The sequence below is a fragment of the Xenopus laevis genome, chromosome 7L, assembly GCF_017654675.1.
Source record: "Xenopus laevis strain J_2021 chromosome 7L, Xenopus_laevis_v10.1, whole genome shotgun sequence".
In the NCBI taxonomy this organism is placed as follows: Eukaryota; Metazoa; Chordata; class Amphibia; order Anura; family Pipidae; genus Xenopus; species Xenopus laevis.
Window position 1 is genome coordinate 104,160,510 of NC_054383.1, and position 18,853 is coordinate 104,179,362.

Sequence of the window (18,853 nt, forward strand, 5' to 3'; positions counted from 1 at the left end):
GTGTTGGTGTGTTTTTTTCATAGCATATTATTTAAAAAAAAATGTTTTTGCTGTTACTGGTCCTTCAACTGGGCAGCAGCCTGACTGAAACCATACAGAAGAATGTCCTTGTAGCTGTGGTATAAGGTAAGACAAAAACACAATCGGCATCTTATACAGAGACACATGATAGTGCTCAATGTTACCAGGCATCAGGGAAATATACAAAAGCACTAAAGTATTTTATTATTTATTATTAGAACATGAATCTCCGTGACAGTCATTACCACTGCACATTTACAATGTTATGGGAGATTCCGTATCATACTGGTGTCAGCGTAGTAAGCTTTGCAGCACTACTCACTAGCCCTGTAACACGGACTATATTTCCCACCATGCTTTATCACCCGGAGAGCCCCTGGATTCCCTCCTGTGGTTTAGGGCAGCTAAACTACAAATCAACATTTAAGAGGGTGAGGTCAATTTCCTCAGCAAAATAAATGAGACTGTGCATCGTAATACCATGCAGATACTCTGTTAGTAATGGAGGGCTCTGGTGAATATGTAACTCCTACACATAACAAACAATCCTGTAAATAAACGTGTATGTCACTTCAAACAGTGTGAATGTTGTGTTTTTTCCATTATTATAAACCGATTGCTAAAGGTGCCTATTGTAAGTAAATACTATGGCAATTGCATTAGACGTCATCTCTTGCCATCAGAGCACACACTCTACTTGTGTTCAGCAGGCACAACCTAAAATACAGGTAATGAAGCTCAATTTCTTCTTGGATTGATCTGCAAACATACATGTGTTCCATGCAGGGGATGTGAGGCCGGCATCTAGCGAGCTCTTGTTAAACTAGAACATCCACCATTGCACTCTGGGAGTTACAGTATATAAAGTGCTTGCACCTTGTCAACAAATGCCTAAGGGCTAGTCCACACGAGGAGATTTTGTCGTCTGGTGACTAATCGCCTCGTCTTTTGAGCGACTATCTCCCCGAACTGCCTCAGCGTTTTCCCCCATAGGCTATAATGAAAAGTCGCCTGCGCTAATGCACACGCGGCGATGCGTTTTCAATAGTCGCCCAAAGTTGCCTCAATGAGACGAGGCGATTAGTCGCCAGGCGACAAAATCACCCCGAATCTCCTTGTGTGGCCTTACCCTAAGTGTATGAAAGAGCGTCAGTAATTCTGTTCCATGCACCGGACTCATTTTCTCTCCAGAAAAGAAAGATGGAATTTGGCTGCTTGCAGAAAAGGCAGTTGATATGAAGAGTGTAATCGTTATGTCTAGATGTGCAGTGCCCATGGTACACGCTTACTGGGAACAAGTCAAATGAATAAATAACAACAGGTAATTAATACATTTGGCAAAGCATGTCTAAGGTATGGGAATAAATAAATATATATACTGTATATGCACCTATCTATATCCTCAGCTGTAGGCTAATGTCGCTCCAGGGGTGATTAAAAAGGTGGTTCGCCTTTAAGTTACCTTTTAGTTTTTTATACAATGGCTAATTCTAAGCAATTTTTCAGTTGGTCTTCATTCTTTATTTTTTTTTAAATGACTTGCCTTCTTCTTCTGACTGTTTCCAGCTTTCAAATGAGGGTCACTGACCCCATCTAAAAAAAAACAAAAGCTCTGTAAAGCTACAAATGTATTACTCATCTTGCTATTCAGGCCTCTCCTATTTATATTCCAGTCTCTTCTTTATATCAGTGCATGGTTGCTAGGGTAACTTGGACCCTAGCAACCAAATTACTGAAACTGCAAACAGGGGAGCTGCTGAATAAAAAGCTTTCTATTCAGGCCTCTCTGTTCATATTCCAGTCACTTATTGAAATCAGATTGCTGAAAATGTAAAAAATTGGAGAGCTACTGAATAAAAAGCTAAATAACACAAAAACCACAAATAATAAAAAAGGAAAACCTCGATTGCAAATAGTCTCAGAATATCACTCTCTATATCATTCTAACAGTTAACTCAAATCTGAACCCCTTTAAATAAACAGCAGCACCCAGCATGGAGAATTGCTTTACACCCAGCGAGGGGCACAGCATTGACCAGGCCCATCATCATCTGCATTTAATGGAGCATTTAACTCTCCAAGATCTGCTGGAGTGTGCATTATAATAATAATAATAATAATATAATAATCATAATAATTCCTACCTGATGGCTTACCTTTCAAATTCCTTATGGGGCACTGCAGGAATCTTTTGTTAGAACATAACTACTGATCATACAGACTCCTGCAGCGGCTGCAGAAATACTATGGCATCCCTTTTAATCTTTTGTGGAATTTAGCCTGGCGTGACATTAGCCTTACACGCAGTTTCAAACATAATGATTACAAAAAAATACTTATAATTTGCTGGCATTGTGGGAGGGGGATTTTAAAGATTTTTGGTTTATTAGAAAAATATATTATTGTCTACATGTTACACTATACTGTACACAACAAGACCTATTTATTAAAGGTCGAACTTCGAATTCATGTGAGTTTTTAAAAACTCCAAGAGAAAAACCACCAGCACACCCTGGCCTCTCGGGGAATATTGGTCCGGTGCTCAGTAAGAGGGATCGGCCCCCTCAAATAATCATGGAAAGAAGAAAAATAACGGCACTCAAGACTCCATGCAAGCGGGTCAAGCCCTGCGTGTTTATTGCAAAGTAATGTTTCGGGGGCACGCCACTTTGTCTGACCAAGTGGCGTGCCCCTGAGTCCTGAGAGCCAGTATTTTTCTTCTTTCCGGTTTTTAAAAACTCCCATAAACTCGGGTAAATAGGATCGACCCGAAAAGATTCGTTTTTTTTCTCCGAAAAAACCTGAATGTCAGGAAGGCTGAAAACATCTCAAAATTGATCCCAGGACGTCTCCCATTGACTAAAACAGCAGTTTGGCAGGTTTTAGGTGGAGAATAGTTGAATTTGGGTTCTTAAAAGGTCAGTATATGATAAACCTCGAAAATTTACTTTTTAAAATAAACTTGAATCAAATTTGCAATTCCCTAGTTGAATTTGACAATTTTGGCCATAAAAAAACTTGAAAATTTGAATTTTCAATTTGACCCTTGATAAATCTGCCCTATATTGTATGTATGCGTAGCTATAGGCAATGCACGGGCACTGAAAGAAAGTCATGATTTGATTGTAATACAAAGCCAAGACCACTCTCTTATAGACTTGTGTAGTGATAACAATGCTCCCAAAGCATGAGATAGATCAGTTACTCTGTCCATATTCATTTGAAACCCTGTTCGTGTTCTTATCGCCGGTGCAATTCATTAAAGTTGTGGTTATGCAAGTGATGCCGGCGTCTGTTGAGGTTGATTATGTTTCTCTCGTTGTTGGTATTGTCTGATGGAACCCCATCTAAACTTTGCTGAGTTTGTGGCATAAACTGACGGAATATACTGACGCTGCCTTGCCAGAAAGTGGGCTGAGGGAGGCGTCCCATGAGGCTCCATGATCTTGTTTCGGGGTCAAAGGCTTCCACGACGTCGGAGAGTTCGAATGTATTGTCATATCCACCAGACACATAAAGCTTCCCCCCCAGCGCTGCCAGGCTCCCTCCAACATGAACCTGTAATTAATAACATTCACATCAACTGAAAAACATCCCAGGATTAATCACCCATATTCACTGAGTTTTATTTCAAGGGGTTGAACTTTATGATCTATGCTCTTTTTTTCAACCCAATTTAAAGGGGTTCACTTTTAGTAAGTTATAGAATGGCCAAGTCTAAGCAACTTCATATTTTCTTTTTATAGTTTATTTGCTTTCTTCTTTAATTCTCAGTTTTCAAATGGGTGTCACTGATCCCATCACATGCTCAGTAAGGCTACAAATGTATTGTTGTTGCTACTGTTTATTGCTCATCTTTCTATTCAGCCCCTTTAAATATGTATATATTTTAGAGGTGTCCGACACCCACAAAACTCCCATGCCCAAGTCTCTCACACAACCAAATGTCTGCGATGTTCCCCCAACTGGGCAGAACTAAAGACACCCCATTTCCCGACATGGGACTAACCTTTTTTCAATGTCTTGCCTAAAAATCTACTTTCCTACATCTTATCACGCTGTCTCAATTGTCATTTTAGGATACAATTAAAACGTTTTCATACAATGGTCAGGTTTGCTTGTAGCTCTTTTCCTATTGAACGTGACATGTCATGGATGGAATATAAGGACTATATAAGGAATTTAAGGACCCAGACTGATACTATGACCTGCCACCTGCAGCAGTACCTGTATCATTGGTGGAATCTTGTCCCATTCGTTCTTTGATGGATTATACACGTCTACTTCCGGCGAATCATCTCTGTAATTAAAAAGGAGGTCTCTGCATAAATCACAATGTCACATACATAGAATACAAAATGGTGCCCAAGTAAAGTGCCATACAGTATCAGTATCAGAAACCATGCTGTATTTTCACCCTCACTCCTCAGTTTCACTGTTAAAATGGGCTGAAAATGTAACCTTTATACCTATGTGACAGCTGGCACAAAGCCACTTTCTTAAAGGGGGACTATCACGAAAATTTAATATAAGCTTTATCATACTGAAATAAGAAACTAAATACAATCAATTGAATATTCTGTATTGTTTCTGAAATAATCAAGTTTATGTTCACTATCCCTCTCTCAGCATCTGTTTCTCTTCATTCTCGCTTCATGCAGCAGTTGGGTGTCAGATAGTCATTGACAGTTAGATCCAATATATCTTAAAGGAGGACTTCCTTTCCTAGCAGATGTATTAGAGCTCACTCAAATATTCCAGTACAAACTAAATCTAACAAAATACCTGCCTTTTGCACAAATCCTGCATGTAGAGAGACATGATGTCTGGTGATTTTAATAGAGTGAGCTCTAATACATCTTATAGGCAAAAGGAGTCCTCCTATAAGATATATTGGATCTAACGGTCAATGAATATCTGACACCCAACTCACTCATGAAGACAGAATGGGGCTGTTATGTGGAATGCTAGGGACCTGGGATTTGCGGATAACGGGTTTTTCTGTAATGTGGGATGTTCAGGTGATACCTTTATAATACACAGAAAAAGACAGATCAGCTACAAGGAACTAGTCAAAGAATTTACAGCTAGTTACAAGCGTCACCAAGGAGTAGACTGGAGGTAAGTATCGGGTATCTAGGAACTTCAAGATGGGTTTCAGCAGGGTCAGACTGGGCCGGCGGGACAACGGGAAGAAACCCGGTGGGTGCCCAGCCCTTGTGGGCCCCGCCGACCCAGATCCACAATCTTCAGACGGCTTCCTGCCACGACCGCACGGAAAAAAATGAAAACGATCCTAGTGATGTCATCAGTTATAAATAGTGAGTAGTGATGTCATTTTTTATCCCATGACTCACTAAACCTTGTGTATTATAATAAATAAAGAACCCCTTGTTGGAAAATCTGAGGATATCAGACGTAACCTCGTAGTTCCATGACCTGTATAAGATGCAAGTGACAGAAAGCACATGGCCCTGGTGCAGCAGCAGCAGCACATTACATGACACGTGAATCACTTGTGTGTGAATTAGGAACATGATGAATGACAGGAGCAGGTGAGGAGCATTGCCTGTAGCAGCTGTTCCATTCACATTACAACTACAGGGGGAACAGCTGAAATATTCAGCTCTTGCAAAACAGGATTTTATTCTAACTACTGTGCATTGCCCTAACATGTTTTATGCTGACAATGTGCCTGCATTTATTGATATTCATTTATATTTGGAGACATTTGGCCCACTAGAAAAGGTTCTGAATAACTCCAAAAAAAAAAAGTCCATGTTTCTCCCCAAAATAAAAGGTAGAAAAAGGTCCTAGGCCACCTCACTGAGCAAGATGCCTCCTTACAAAGGTATAGGTATGGGGGATCTGTTATCCTTAAACCCGTTATCCATAAAACTCTGAATTAAGTCTCCCATAGACACCATTTTATCCAAATAATTCAAATTTTTTTAAATAATTTGTTTTCTCTGTAATACTAAAAATGGACCATGTACTTGATCCAAACAAAGATATAATTAATCCTTATTGGAAGCAAAACCAGCCTATCGGCTTTAAATATTTCAAATATTTTCTAGTAGATTTATGCTATTAATATCCAAATTACAGAAAGATCTGTTATCTGGAAAATTCCAGGTCCCAAGCATTCTGGATAACAGGTACTATATCTGTACTTATTCTGCTGGATTGTACTGCAAAAATTCCAGCTAAATATTTACAAAAGATGAGTTAGTTTCAGCTCTTCCCAGGCTATGCAGCTGTCCTGGTGTCCGAGACCAGACCATGGCCAGAACTAAAAGAAAGTTTCAAAATTCACACATTCTAATTTTTATCCCCCCTATTAGAACGTAAATTCGAATGTGAGATTTATCACACCTCGAACACGGAAACAGTCCTAATTCGAATATCCGCCTCCTAAAACCTGCCGAGTTCATGTACAAGTCAATGGCAGAGGTCCGTTGAGCCATTTGGAGATGTTAATAGCCTTCCTGACATTCAAGTTTTTTTGGGGTTTTTTTGGAGAAAAACTTGATTCGTACAAATCGAATACGATTCGAACCATTCGATCGAATAGTAGACATTCAAATTTTATCATTAATAACCTCCCAGTCGAATTGTGAGTATATTCAAATTAAAAAAAATTCACATGAATTGGAAATTCGACCTTTGATAAATGGTCTCATAACGTTTGAACCTGTGTTCAACCCATTGACCTCTTAATCCTCCATGCTTTGCCAAACCCTTCCCAAGAATTCATAACAAAGCCCATCTTTCCATATAATCATTTTTCATTCTTTCTTCTCAAACTTCTCAGAGCTCTTGATGTTCTCTTCTATTTGTATCTCTGTTTATATTATATATAGTGCAGCTAGGGTGCGTTGATTATGAAACAGCTTGGAGACTTTAGATGGCGTGTGTATAGTGAGCTAAATGTATTAGACTGCATGTGATGTCTGCAATGAGCCAGTCCAGACTCCAGGCTTTAACTGCATATATTTAGATTAGCCATTCCCAGAATCATGTTTACAAGAGCAGATCTTGGTTTTTAAGGGAACACAATGTTCCTTCAGGTAAGATAGCCTTGCCAAGGTGCTGTTAAGTTAATGCTTTGCTGTTGGGAAGGTATTTTATTTACAGTTGGATCTTGTGCAATAACTTTAAATAAACCCTGCAGTTCTATACGCCTGTATGAGAGGCTTCAGGTTCCACTGTATATACATGAATAGAAAATAACCAGCTCCCTTCTGGTAAAAATGATTTAAAGTATAATTCTGGAAATATGTTTTTTAGCCCCTCACAGATGTGACACATCTCCACGGAGCAAGCTCTTTGTGCTCATGGGGGTAGAACCTTCCTGTGATCTGTGCTGCTTCTAACCAAAGGTAGATGGAAAGTCTACTTGTTCGGTGACCTCCTTGAGGTGAGCGATATCAGACTGATCACAATGACGGGGATAAAGGCTGTTGGGGTGAGGACTACACCTTTTAAACCTAAATGGCTTGAAATTGCACCTCCCCATCACATAATCCAAACACTCAGTGAACCATCTTAAAAGGTAGATTTTAATTAATAAATCAAAATTAAAAAGAAAACCAGGAAAAAAGTAAAGAACAGGGAGACGAAAGCACTGGAAGTAGGTAGTTGGTATGTAGGCTACAGCTGGTTACAAGCGTCACCAAGGAGTAGACTGGAGGTAAGTATCGGGTATCTAGGAGCTTCAAGATGGGTTTCAACAGGTTCAGACTGGGCCGGTGGGTGCCCCGCCGACCCAGATCCACAATCTTCAGACGGCTTCCTGCCATGACTGCACGGAAAATGAAGTGCAGGTGCACGCCTGCACACAAGCACACATGCTCAGTGGCGCGACGGCACACCAATGGAGTTCAGAGGGGGGCCCTGGATAGAAGTCCCGGTGGGCCCTGGGCCCCCAAGTCCGACCCTCGGTCTCAGACCCGCCAAATCAGCTTACCGCCGATACCCCTTTAAACCATAGTTCAACAACCAGCCCTTCACCCGCACTCAACCCCTCCCGGTTGCGTAGATAAAGACACGTAGATTAAGCGTCATGTGCATCTAAACATACATCAAGCCTGTCTGGCCAAATTACGATTCTGCATAGAAGGCTCGAACCATACGAGCAGTGTTAAAGAATTCTACCCCTTAAGGCTCTGCCGAGTCCCTTTCTCTCCCTGTTCTTTACCTTATTTTAATGTTTTTCCTGGGTTTCTTTTTCATTTTAATTAATTAATTAAAGGTTACGCTTTAATCTAAAATGTTTAAGCGTTTTGAGTGTTCGGATTATGTGATGGGGAGGTGCAATTTCAAGGGTTAGTACTTTTTCTTCTACCATTTATTATTTACAATTCAGACCCTGCACAACATCCACTGTTTCTCTAAATTGATGGCAGGTGCTCCCTAATCTATTATTGTCTATATCTTTTAAACCTACCTGGTTATATCTGGCCAAAAGGGATTATTAAATCTGCCAGATCAATATGTGCCCAATTTTCAGACAGATATTGGTCAGATAGGCCCATCGGCTGCTGACTTGGTCTGAAGGAGGCAAATCTGTAGCTTAAATCTACCTATGTGTGTATATATAAAAAAAAGTCTACTAAAACTTTCACTTTACAGCAGCATATCTTCTTCTACATGTGGAAAGTTCAAGTATGGGAAGAGGCCATCCAATAGTAAAATAGTAGCCAAAATATTTATAAAATTAAAAAAGCTTCATTAGGATATGCATAAGCCTAACGTGTTTTGTGTATAAAATGGGCACTTACTCATAGGCTCACAGCCTATAAGTAAATGCCCATTTTAGGCACAAAATTTGTTAGGATTACAAAACGATGTACTAAGTTGAGACCTCAAAATAACATATGTGCTGTTGTATAGTTTGTGCTCTGTCAGCCTGCAAAACTTCCCCTACAATAAAAAGTGTGAGTTCATCATCTGATTTTTGTTTTTGGCATTTCCTCCAGAATCAATCCTAAAAAAGTACTATTTGACACCTGTATGAAAGGCATGGGTTTCTTACATTTCTTGTACACACATGAATACCTCAATTAATGCTGTTATCTTACCTTACAAAATAGATCAAGCCATTTAGTGTCACTGTCTTGGGTGCAAAAGACCATGGTGGGAGCTGGCCACAGTTCACCATGGCCCATACATTAGTGTCAGGATTATAGCACTGCATGACCATACTTTCTTGGCCTTCTAAAGAGCCAATCGCATACAGTTTTTTCCTACAGGATGTTGTTGAGCAGTTATCCATTGGGTAAAGCATAGGATGCAGAGACTCCCATGTGTCCATGGTCGGGTCATAACGCTCAGTGCTGTCTGAAGCAATCACATAGAGAAGCCCATTGAGCACAGTTGAGCTGTGATATTCCCGTGCTTTCAGCATTGGCGATACTTCAGTCCATTCATTTACACTGGAGTTGTAGCGCCATACACAGTCATAAAGTCTTGATCCGTCAGATCCTCCTACAAGAGAATTGATATGAGGATTAAAAGGGTGGTTCACCTTTAAGTTATGTTATAGAATGGTCAAGTCTAAACAACTCTTCAATTGGTCTTCATTGTTTATTTGTTATAGTTTTTAAGTAATTTGCCTTTTTTTCTGACTCTTTCCAGATTTCAAACAGGGGTCACTGACCCCATCTTAAAAAAAATGCTCTGTAAGGCTACAAATTTACAGTATTGTTATTATCATCTGATAACAACCAGAACACTGTCCAATGGCCCTTATCCTATGAATGGCACACTATTGGCCAACCAAATGTTTAAATAAAAAGTGAAAACAATGTAACCCTTATGCCGTGGCCATTCCATTCATGAGATCATATCCCAACTGAACAGCATTTTTCACCACAGTCAATAATGATGGAACGTCTCATGCAATGGCAAGGAAGTTCTGGCACACCCCATCCATTTTAGCTGTGCAAAGCAAATCCTAATAGAAAAGTGCCCATTGTGTTTGCATATCAGAAACCAGATGAGCAGTCTCTGCACTGGTAAAACTGGTGTGTTTAAATGAGAAACTCTACTATAATTTATATAAATAAGCTACTGTGTTGCCATGGGGGCAGCTGACAAAAGAGAAAAGGCTCAGGCTACAAAGCAGATAACAGATAAGCTCTGTAGCATACAAAGGGATTCTTCAGAGCATATCTGTTCTTAACTGAGTGGCCTGTGCTTAAATGGCTGCCCCCGTTGCTACACAGCAGCTTGTTTATATAAACTATAGTAGTCTTTCTGAAGCAAACACATCAGTTTTACCAGAGCAGGGCAACACTACATTATATTGTCATGCTTTTCAAATGCTTAAAGGGATACTGTCATGGGAAAACATGTTTTTTTCAAAATGCATCAGTTAATAGTGCTGCTCCAGTAGAATTCTGCACTGAAATCCATTTCTCAAAAGAGCAAACAGATTTTGTTATATTCAATTTTGAAATCTGACATGAGGCTAGACATATTGTCAATTTCCCAGCTGCCCCCAGTCATGTGACTTGTGCTCTCATAAACCTCAATCACTCTTTTACTGCTGTACTGCAAGTTGGAGTGATATCAACCCCTCCCTTCCCTCCCCCCAGCAGCCTAACAACAGAGTAATGGGAAGGTAACGAGATAGCAGCTCCCTAACACAAGATAACAGCTCCCTGGTAGATCTAAAAACAGCACTCAATAGTAAAAGCCAAGCCCCACTGAGACACGTTCAGTTACATTACAAGTAGGAGAAATAACAGCCTGCCAGAAAGCAGGCACAAGTCACATGACTAAGGCAGCTGGGAAACTGACAATGTCTAGCCCCATATCAGATTTCAAAATTGAATTTGCTCTTTTGAGAAATGGATTTCAGTGCAGAATTCTGCTGGAGCAGCACTATTAATTTATTTTGGAAAAAACATGTTTTCCCATGACAGTATCCCTTTAATTTTTTGGTGTTACTGTTCCTTTAAATTGCAATGCTTTGTATTAGCAAATCACTTCTGGAGATTTAAGTAACATGCTAAGGGTGCACCAAACATAGCTGCATCTGTCGTTAATTTATTTAGGGGATGTCTTTTATTCTGAATGGTGCTTTGTTATTGTAGGGTACCCGTGGAATTAATTCGAGCTTTAAAAACATTTTCTTGCCACATTGTATTTTAGCCAGTCAAAAGAAGAACTGTTGTGCCCACAAAATGTCTATTCTGATGCCCAGTGGGTGACTTATATGAAGATATCTGTGTAGCACCCTCCCTTTACATTTTTCCAGGGGTTAGTCTACTTCCTTCTCTCGGCTCAACAAAGAAAGCTGCTTCCTGTGAAAATCCTTCCTTCCTCTGTTGCCCAGAACTTGCTGATAAGCAGAAACCCAGAATCACGCTGTGTGACTTCTGCGTAGAAACAAAGAAGGTGACGGTGACTCTTATACACCTTCAGTTTTGCAGCTGAAAAGTGCCGCTTATAACTCTTAACGCATGTACTTTTAGATTGTCTACACAGCAGCTCATGCAGAGAGAAGAAGATTACAAGAAAGTAAAAATGGTTAAGGATAGAAAAGGCAAGCTGAAGGCTTTAAAGGGGAAGGAAAGCTACCTAAGCAGTTTCTTGTCAATAGATGAGTGCAAGCTAGAACACTATATTTATTCTGCAGAATGCTTAACCATACCTAAGTAAACATCTCTAAAAGTTTTCTCGGTTTATTAAGGATAGCAGCTGCCATGTTAGCTTGGTGTGACATCACTTCCTGCCTGAGTCTCTCCCTGCTCACTCATAGCTCTGGGCTCAGCTTACAGCAGGGAGGGGAAAAAGGAATGTATTTTGTGGTTACAGCCTCATTGCACTTTCCCTTGTTTGTTATAGTTATACAAGAGCAGTGACCAGCTCCATGTTGTAGCTCCCACCCTTCCCAACTATAGTCAGGTGATCCCACTGGTGTCTAATAAAAGGGCAGGCAAGTTTGGGGGTTTAACTTTGAAAGCAGCTAGTAAGTTGCAGGTAAAACTTAGTCCCTTTGTAAAATGTATAATTAAGCAATAGAATTCTTAATGAATCAGATGAAAATTAAGCGTAGGACTGGCCAGATATGGGATGACTTTGACGTAGTTGGCCAGCTTAAATATATTGCAATATATGGACAAACAATCCCTGTTTTGTTTAAAGGGATCCTGTCATCGGAAAACCTGTTTTTTTCAAAACGCATCAGTTAATAGTGCTACTTCAGCAGAATTCTGCACTGAAATCCATTTCTCAAAAGAGCAAACACATTTTTTTATATTCAATTTTGAAATCTGACATGGAGCTAGACATTTTGTCAGTTTCCCAGCTGCCCCTGGTCATGTGACTTGTGCCTGCACTTTAGGAGAGAAATGCTTTCTGGCAGGCTGCTGTTTTTCCTTTTCAATGTAACTGAATGTGTCTCAGTCGGACCTGGATTTTACTATTGAGTGTTGTTCTTAGATCTACCAGGCAGCTGTTATCTTGTGTTAGGGAGCTGCTATCTGGTTACCTTCCCATTGTTCCTTTGTTTGGCTGCTGGGGGGGAAAAGGGAGGGGGTGATATCACTCCAACTTGCAGTACAGCAGTAAAGAGTGACTGAAGTTTATCAGAGCACAAGTCACATGACTTGGGGCAGCTGGGAAATTGACAATATGTCTAGCCCCATGTCAGATTCCAAAATTGAATATAAAAAAATCTGTTTGCTCTTTTGAGAAATGGATTTCAATGCAGAAATCTGCTGGAGCAGCACTATTAACTAGTGCATTTTTTTAAAAAAAAATTTTCCCATGACAGTATTTAGTATAAGGCATTTTTCAGTAGCAGTATGCACAAAATGTCTCTGTCTTAAATATATTGATAATGGGTTGAGTGCAGAGGACTCTTGTATTTGTCTATATGTATATATATGTATATGTATATATCTTGTATTTGACTATATATATATATATATATATATATATATATATATATATATATATATATACATATACATACATTGACCTTTTTGATCAGAAACCATTCCTTCATCTTTAAATGCAGGTCCATTGGAGTAAATGAAATGCATTACTTACAAGTAATTCTCAATGCTATGAGTAAGTACTATTCCTTTATTAATAAGGTTAAATGGCACATGGATGGCGTTTAAGCCAAGAAGAAAGCACCCCTAATGACCTCATTCTGCCTTACATTCATTTGATGGGAAAGGCCTAAAAGTACTGGGTTGGTGCTTTCAGGCCAGAAATGTTTGTCGGTTTGACTGAAATGCACAAGTACCAGTATCTGAAGGCAATAGAACAAATGAGCACTCAAAAGATCAGGGGTCCCCAACTTATTTTACCCATGAGTCACATTCAAATGTAAAAAGAGCCGAGGAGCAATACAAGCATGAAAAAATGCCAAATAAGGACTGGCAGCCTATTCTACTTGGCAGTACACAAAAAGGCATGCAACCAAAATTTGCCTCCAAGCCTGGAATTCAAAAATAAGCAGCTGCTTTGAGCCCACTGAGAGCAACAGCCGAGGATTTGGTGAGTAACATGTTGCTCATGAGGCACTGGTTGGGGATCATGGCTATAGATGATTAAAAAGCTCCCCATGTACAGAGATATCAACAAGGGTGATAATGATTCACTCCAGGTATTTAAGAGACCTTATTTCATGTTGCTATTTAGTGTGAAGAGGAAAATAAATTGAACAAAATCCAGGACTGGATTTTCATCACCCTGGTGACAAAGGGTTTGTTTATGTCTCAGCACATCTTCAGTCCAAGTATACAAAGCCCAGCAGTAAAGCAAGCCTGGATAACCCACAACTACCACTAAACATTCTGCAAGTATTAGTGAAAGATTAGGTTATTGCTTTCCTCCCTAAATGTGTGAAAACACCCCATGCAGTGATCAATACACCTACTGCAGTACAAAATGTACTTCTCTGCATGAAAGAAGCTGAAACATTACATTATGAAATTTTTTCTAGAACAAAACGCTTTAGAACAGGCAAAACTATACACGATGCCAGGGTATTCTCTGAGAAATTGGTTCGGGCGATTTATTTAGCAATTCATGGTTTGTTAACATCCCTCAGATTGAAAGCTACATGGAGATGTAAAGTTGCCACTTCAGCTAGAACCACAGACCTATAAATATATACAAGTGCATGACTATGAGGAGGATCTTGAGACTATCCATGCACAGAATTCTTCTAAGTCCCACATGGACTCCAGCCGGAGCTACGAGTGCTCTGATCTGTCATTAAACGACAATGTTCCCAGTCTGTTTATGAATTCTACATTAGCGGAGAGCAGAGTACAATGCTGCACATTTCTTCAGCACAAAGATAGAATATCTGGCCCTAAGACAGCCTTGAGCTTATTGTATTCACTAAGGACACGGCGTAACTTACGGTCATGCATACATTTATAAATATAAATGGGGCTACTGCATACAAGAATGGAAGAAAGAGAGCCAAAGAGGTAGCTGGTAGTCGATATTACTGTACAACCAACAACAAACATTACATGCAATATAAACCAGGGATTAAATTGAGCTTCCTAAAGAAGTTCTGTAGCTGTACACACAGGGTTTAAAGTGTGGTTTGCCCTTTAAGTTAACTTTCAGTATGTTGTAGAATGGCTAATTGTAAGCAACTTTTCAATTGGCCTTCAGTTTGTCTTTTTATAGTTTTTTAATTATTTGCCTTCTTCTTCTGACTCTTTCCAGCTTTCAAATGGGGGGTCACTGACCCCATCTAATGCTCTGGAAAGCTACATATTAATTGTTATTGCTACTTTTTATTACTCATCTTTCTATTCAGGCCTCTCCTATTCATATTCCATTCTCCTATTCAAATCAATGTATGGTTAAGGTAAGGTAATTTGGACCCTAGCAACCAGATGGCTGACATTACAACCTGGAGAGCTGCTAAATAACTCAGAAACCACAAATCATAAAAAATGAAAAACAATTGCAAATTGTCTCAGAATATCGCTCTCAACATCATACTAATAGTTAATGAAAGGTGAACAACCCCTTTAAAAAGAAAACTATACCCCCCAAATGAATAATTAAGCAACAGATAGTCTACATCAGGCATGGCCAAAGTATGGCCCGGGGGCCAAATGCAGCCCATCTTCAAATTTACACCGGCCCTCAGCCTCCATCATGAAATTAATAATAATGCGGCCCGCCAGCACAGTGCAATCAGGAATTGCCTAGCCGTAATATTTGGGCACATTAGTGAAATGATCTGCCACTTGGTCTATACTGCTGCCTGTGTGCTGAAGGTGTTAGCAATAGACATGTACTGGCACATAGTGACGCGCCACTCTCTCATACTTCTTTAGGGCTGAAGGTGTCAAATTGTCAATAGATGTACTGACGTGCCAGTACAGTAAAGAAGTATGGCATCACTACGTTCCAATACGTGTCTATTGCTAACACCTTCAGCACACAGGCAGCAGAACTTCTTTTAGTGATACTGACACTAAAAAATGAATTTTAGCATATGAATGTACATTAAATGTTACCTATAGGTCATGTTGATCATTTTTTGCTGAGAGGTTTGTTTTTGTATATAATTGTTAGTGGAAGTTCCTAAGCCTGACTCTCTGACACTCTGACTTTGCCAACCTGACTGTCCCATCTCAGCCTGTTAGTTACAGTTTCTAATGCTAACGGACTCCTGCTGCACAAATATGGCAGCCCCCTCATACAGGAACATGGGGGACCAGACAGGTAATGTAAAAGCATCATGCAAATACTTTATGGCAAAGTAAGAAGTAGCTTGCAAAGCCAATATTATAATAGATGTAAAAAAAAGTTTAATTTCAGGTGTCCGTATCTCTTTAGGAAGCTCAATTTAATCCCTGGTTTATATTGCATGTAATGTTTGTTGTTGGTTGTACGACTACTCGATTCCTGTAATTTAATGTTAATGGTTCAAAGAATGTCGGGCTGAATGGTCGGGCCCCACACATTTTCACCTCACCAAATCTGGCCCTCGTTGCAAAAAGTTTGGACACCCCTGGTTTACATCATATTAAAGGGGACCTGTCACCCAAAAAAATTATTCAAAATCCTATTTTATCACATTAGTGAAGCAAAATAAACTTTAATTACACTGTATAAATTAATTATAGCAAGCAGGCAGAAGCCATTTTGTGGACACTGTTATTAAGGCTCAGAATCTTATTTGTGCACCAGAATGGGGGACTTGATGTCCATCCCCATGCAGTGACATCTAGGAAGTGCTGAATGGAAAGTGAAAGTAATTGTCTGCCCCGCCTCTATGGGCAGACAATATTTGATTGACAGCTGAAATTTTTAAATATTGCCTTTTCACATCTCTTGCCTTTAGCCACCATTTCGTGATGGTCTGTGTGCTGCCTCAGAGGTCCCCTGACCAGAAATACTCCAGCTCTAAGGGTAGAAGAGTTTTTACCTGCGATAGCGCCTAAGGCATAGAGGAGGGGCAGACAATATTTGATTGACAGCTGAAATTTTAAATGAGCTTTTACACAGCTATAAAAGCTTTAATAAAAAATAGAAATTGGATTTCATGTTTAATATGAAAAGGACTTTTATTATACAGCTTTTTGTGTCTGAGTGACAGGTCCACTTTAAGTGGCATATTAAAGAATTTTACCAAACTGGTGTGTGTGTATATGTGTGTGTGTATGTATATATATATATATATATATATATATATATATATATATATATATATATATATATATCACAATCCAATGAGTATCCGCACTCCAAGGCACGCTAATGTAGCTTCTCCAGCTGGGGTGCACGGTTAAAATATGTATTTAGGTTTTCAGAAGAACCAGCACTCCCGTATATAAAAAATATCTGTTTTTATTTCTGTTACATTCCACCATGAGCCACCATTTCGTGATGGTCTGTGTGCTGCCTCAGAGATAACCTGACCAGAAATTCTCCAGCTCTAAGGGTAGAAGCGATTTTACCTGCGATAGCGTCCATTCCGACGCACTGAGATGAATCGCAGGCGTCACGTCGGATATGCCGAATCTAAGGTAAGTAATAGGAATGTCGGACGTTGCCGCTGTGTGCATCCGACACAACTGTCAGATGTAAACTCTGCATGTTGCGTCATCATCCGACAGTCGTGTCAGATGCACATAGTGATAACGTCCGACATTCCTATTACTTACCTTCAATTCGGCATATCCGACGTGATACCTACAATCATGGGTAAAAGTGCTTGTGCAGTTCTACCCTAAGTGTAACAGGGAGAAGTGTAGAAGCAAAATACATAACTCTGTCTGTTGGCACATGTGACCAAACATGTATGATTTGTTTGTGTCCACCGTGAATCGTACGATCCCAGGGGGCGGCCCTTATTTTTTTAAAATACCAATTTTCTATTTATGATTACCCAATGTCACATACTACTAAAAGTATATTGTTATGAAAATGGTTTATTTACATGAAGCAGGCTTTTATATATGAGCTGTTTTATGCAATATATTTTACAATATTTGGGGGGGGGTATAGTTTTCCTTTAATAGAATTACACTGTGGCATGCATGGTACTTACCTGTCACATATATATCGTTACCCAGAGCTGCAATGCTGTAGCCTCCCCCAAGGTGGTCGGGGAACTCAGCCAGGTATCTCCACTGGCCGGTTTGTGGGTTGTAGCAATCCACAGTGACCAACTCATCACATTCTTGGTCACAACCCCCCACTACTACTAGGATTTCTGCAAGGCCAGTAGAGGGCCGCGGCTTCATGCGATGGCATAGCCAATCATGACGGTCATATTCAGAGGACTGGAAAGCCCGGGCTTCTCTGATTAGCTGTAGGCAGTACGGACTTCGGAACACCAGTGGGTCGCTTTCTACATAAGCCAGCAGGTAGAAGCGCCGTATGAATGGCAGTCGAAGGTATTGGAAGAGCTCTGGCCAGCGGTACTGCCGGTGCTTGGGGTCAGCCTTTACCCACTGCAAGGCTATCTGGAAGGCAGATTCCTCTTTATCCACACATAGCCTGTCATCACTGATATACTCCAGCATTCGCTTAAAGGTGAGCCGCTCCACCTCATGGGCCTGTGCCAGCTGGGCTATATGCCCCAGAATGAAACGTTTGGTACTCTCTGCCAGGCCCTGGCAAGCATAGGCTTCTGCAAAGTCCTGGATCTCCAGACAGTTAGAGACGTCCAGCTGCTGTTCTAGGTAGGCGCAACACGCCTGCTTTACTGATGGGAACTGAAAAAGGTCTGCAGCCTGAAGCAGGGGCTCCACATTCTCCAGTGTGACTGTGACTCTGCCTGTGTAGCAAAAGTCCAGCAGTAGGGAAAGGATGGGACCAGACACATCATGAAGTTCAACCCGGTCCGCATGGCTCTCCCGTAGCCGCCCAGCAAACATGGCTCGGAAGTAGTTGCTGGCAGCAGCCAGAACAGTCCTGTGGCAAGGGAAATCCTGTCCGCCTGCGCTCACGGTCATGTCAAAGAATTTCTGTTCAGATCTGAGCTCATTGATACCCCGTAGCAAGTGCAAGGCATGGGAGGCATCGTAGAAGGGCAAGGCTGCCTCAGGTGCTGGAATTCCCACTGAATCGGGGGAAGTGTTGATGGGTGACTCCATGATCAGGTGCCTCAGTGGATGATCATCTGATAAAAACAGAGAGAGCAGTTATCAGGTGAGAGACAGCAACACAGAGAGGGCACACACTCTTCAGGATCCTATAGAAATGCTCGAATGAGCAGTGCTCGAGGGAGAGTCGAGGAGTCTATATCCAGTTATCATGGCCTCTCTTTATGAAAGGGGTAATTAAACCTTTAAGTTAACTTTTAGTATGTTATAGAATA

At 40.4% G+C, this 18,853-nt stretch overlaps 1 protein-coding gene across 3 annotated transcripts in view; it reads right to left on the minus strand.

Annotated features, from left to right (window-relative positions):
- Positions 1-213: 213 nt before the first annotated feature.
- Positions 214-18,853, minus strand: part of klhl21.L (kelch like family member 21 L homeolog) — a 35,710-nt gene continuing 17,070 nt past the window's right edge. For 2 of the 3 annotated variants that reach the window (XM_018224592.2, XM_018224591.2), the window contains exons 2-5: positions 17,579-18,655; positions 9,105-9,510; positions 4,249-4,321; positions 2,721-3,579 (exon numbers count right to left, since the gene is read on the minus strand). In XM_018224592.2, coding sequence (XP_018080081.1) covers positions 3,262-3,579; positions 4,249-4,321; positions 9,105-9,510; positions 17,579-18,629 — 1,848 coding nt within the window. In that variant the 5' untranslated portion in view covers positions 18,630-18,655 and the 3' untranslated portion in view covers positions 2,721-3,261. 3 annotated transcript variants of the gene reach the window in all.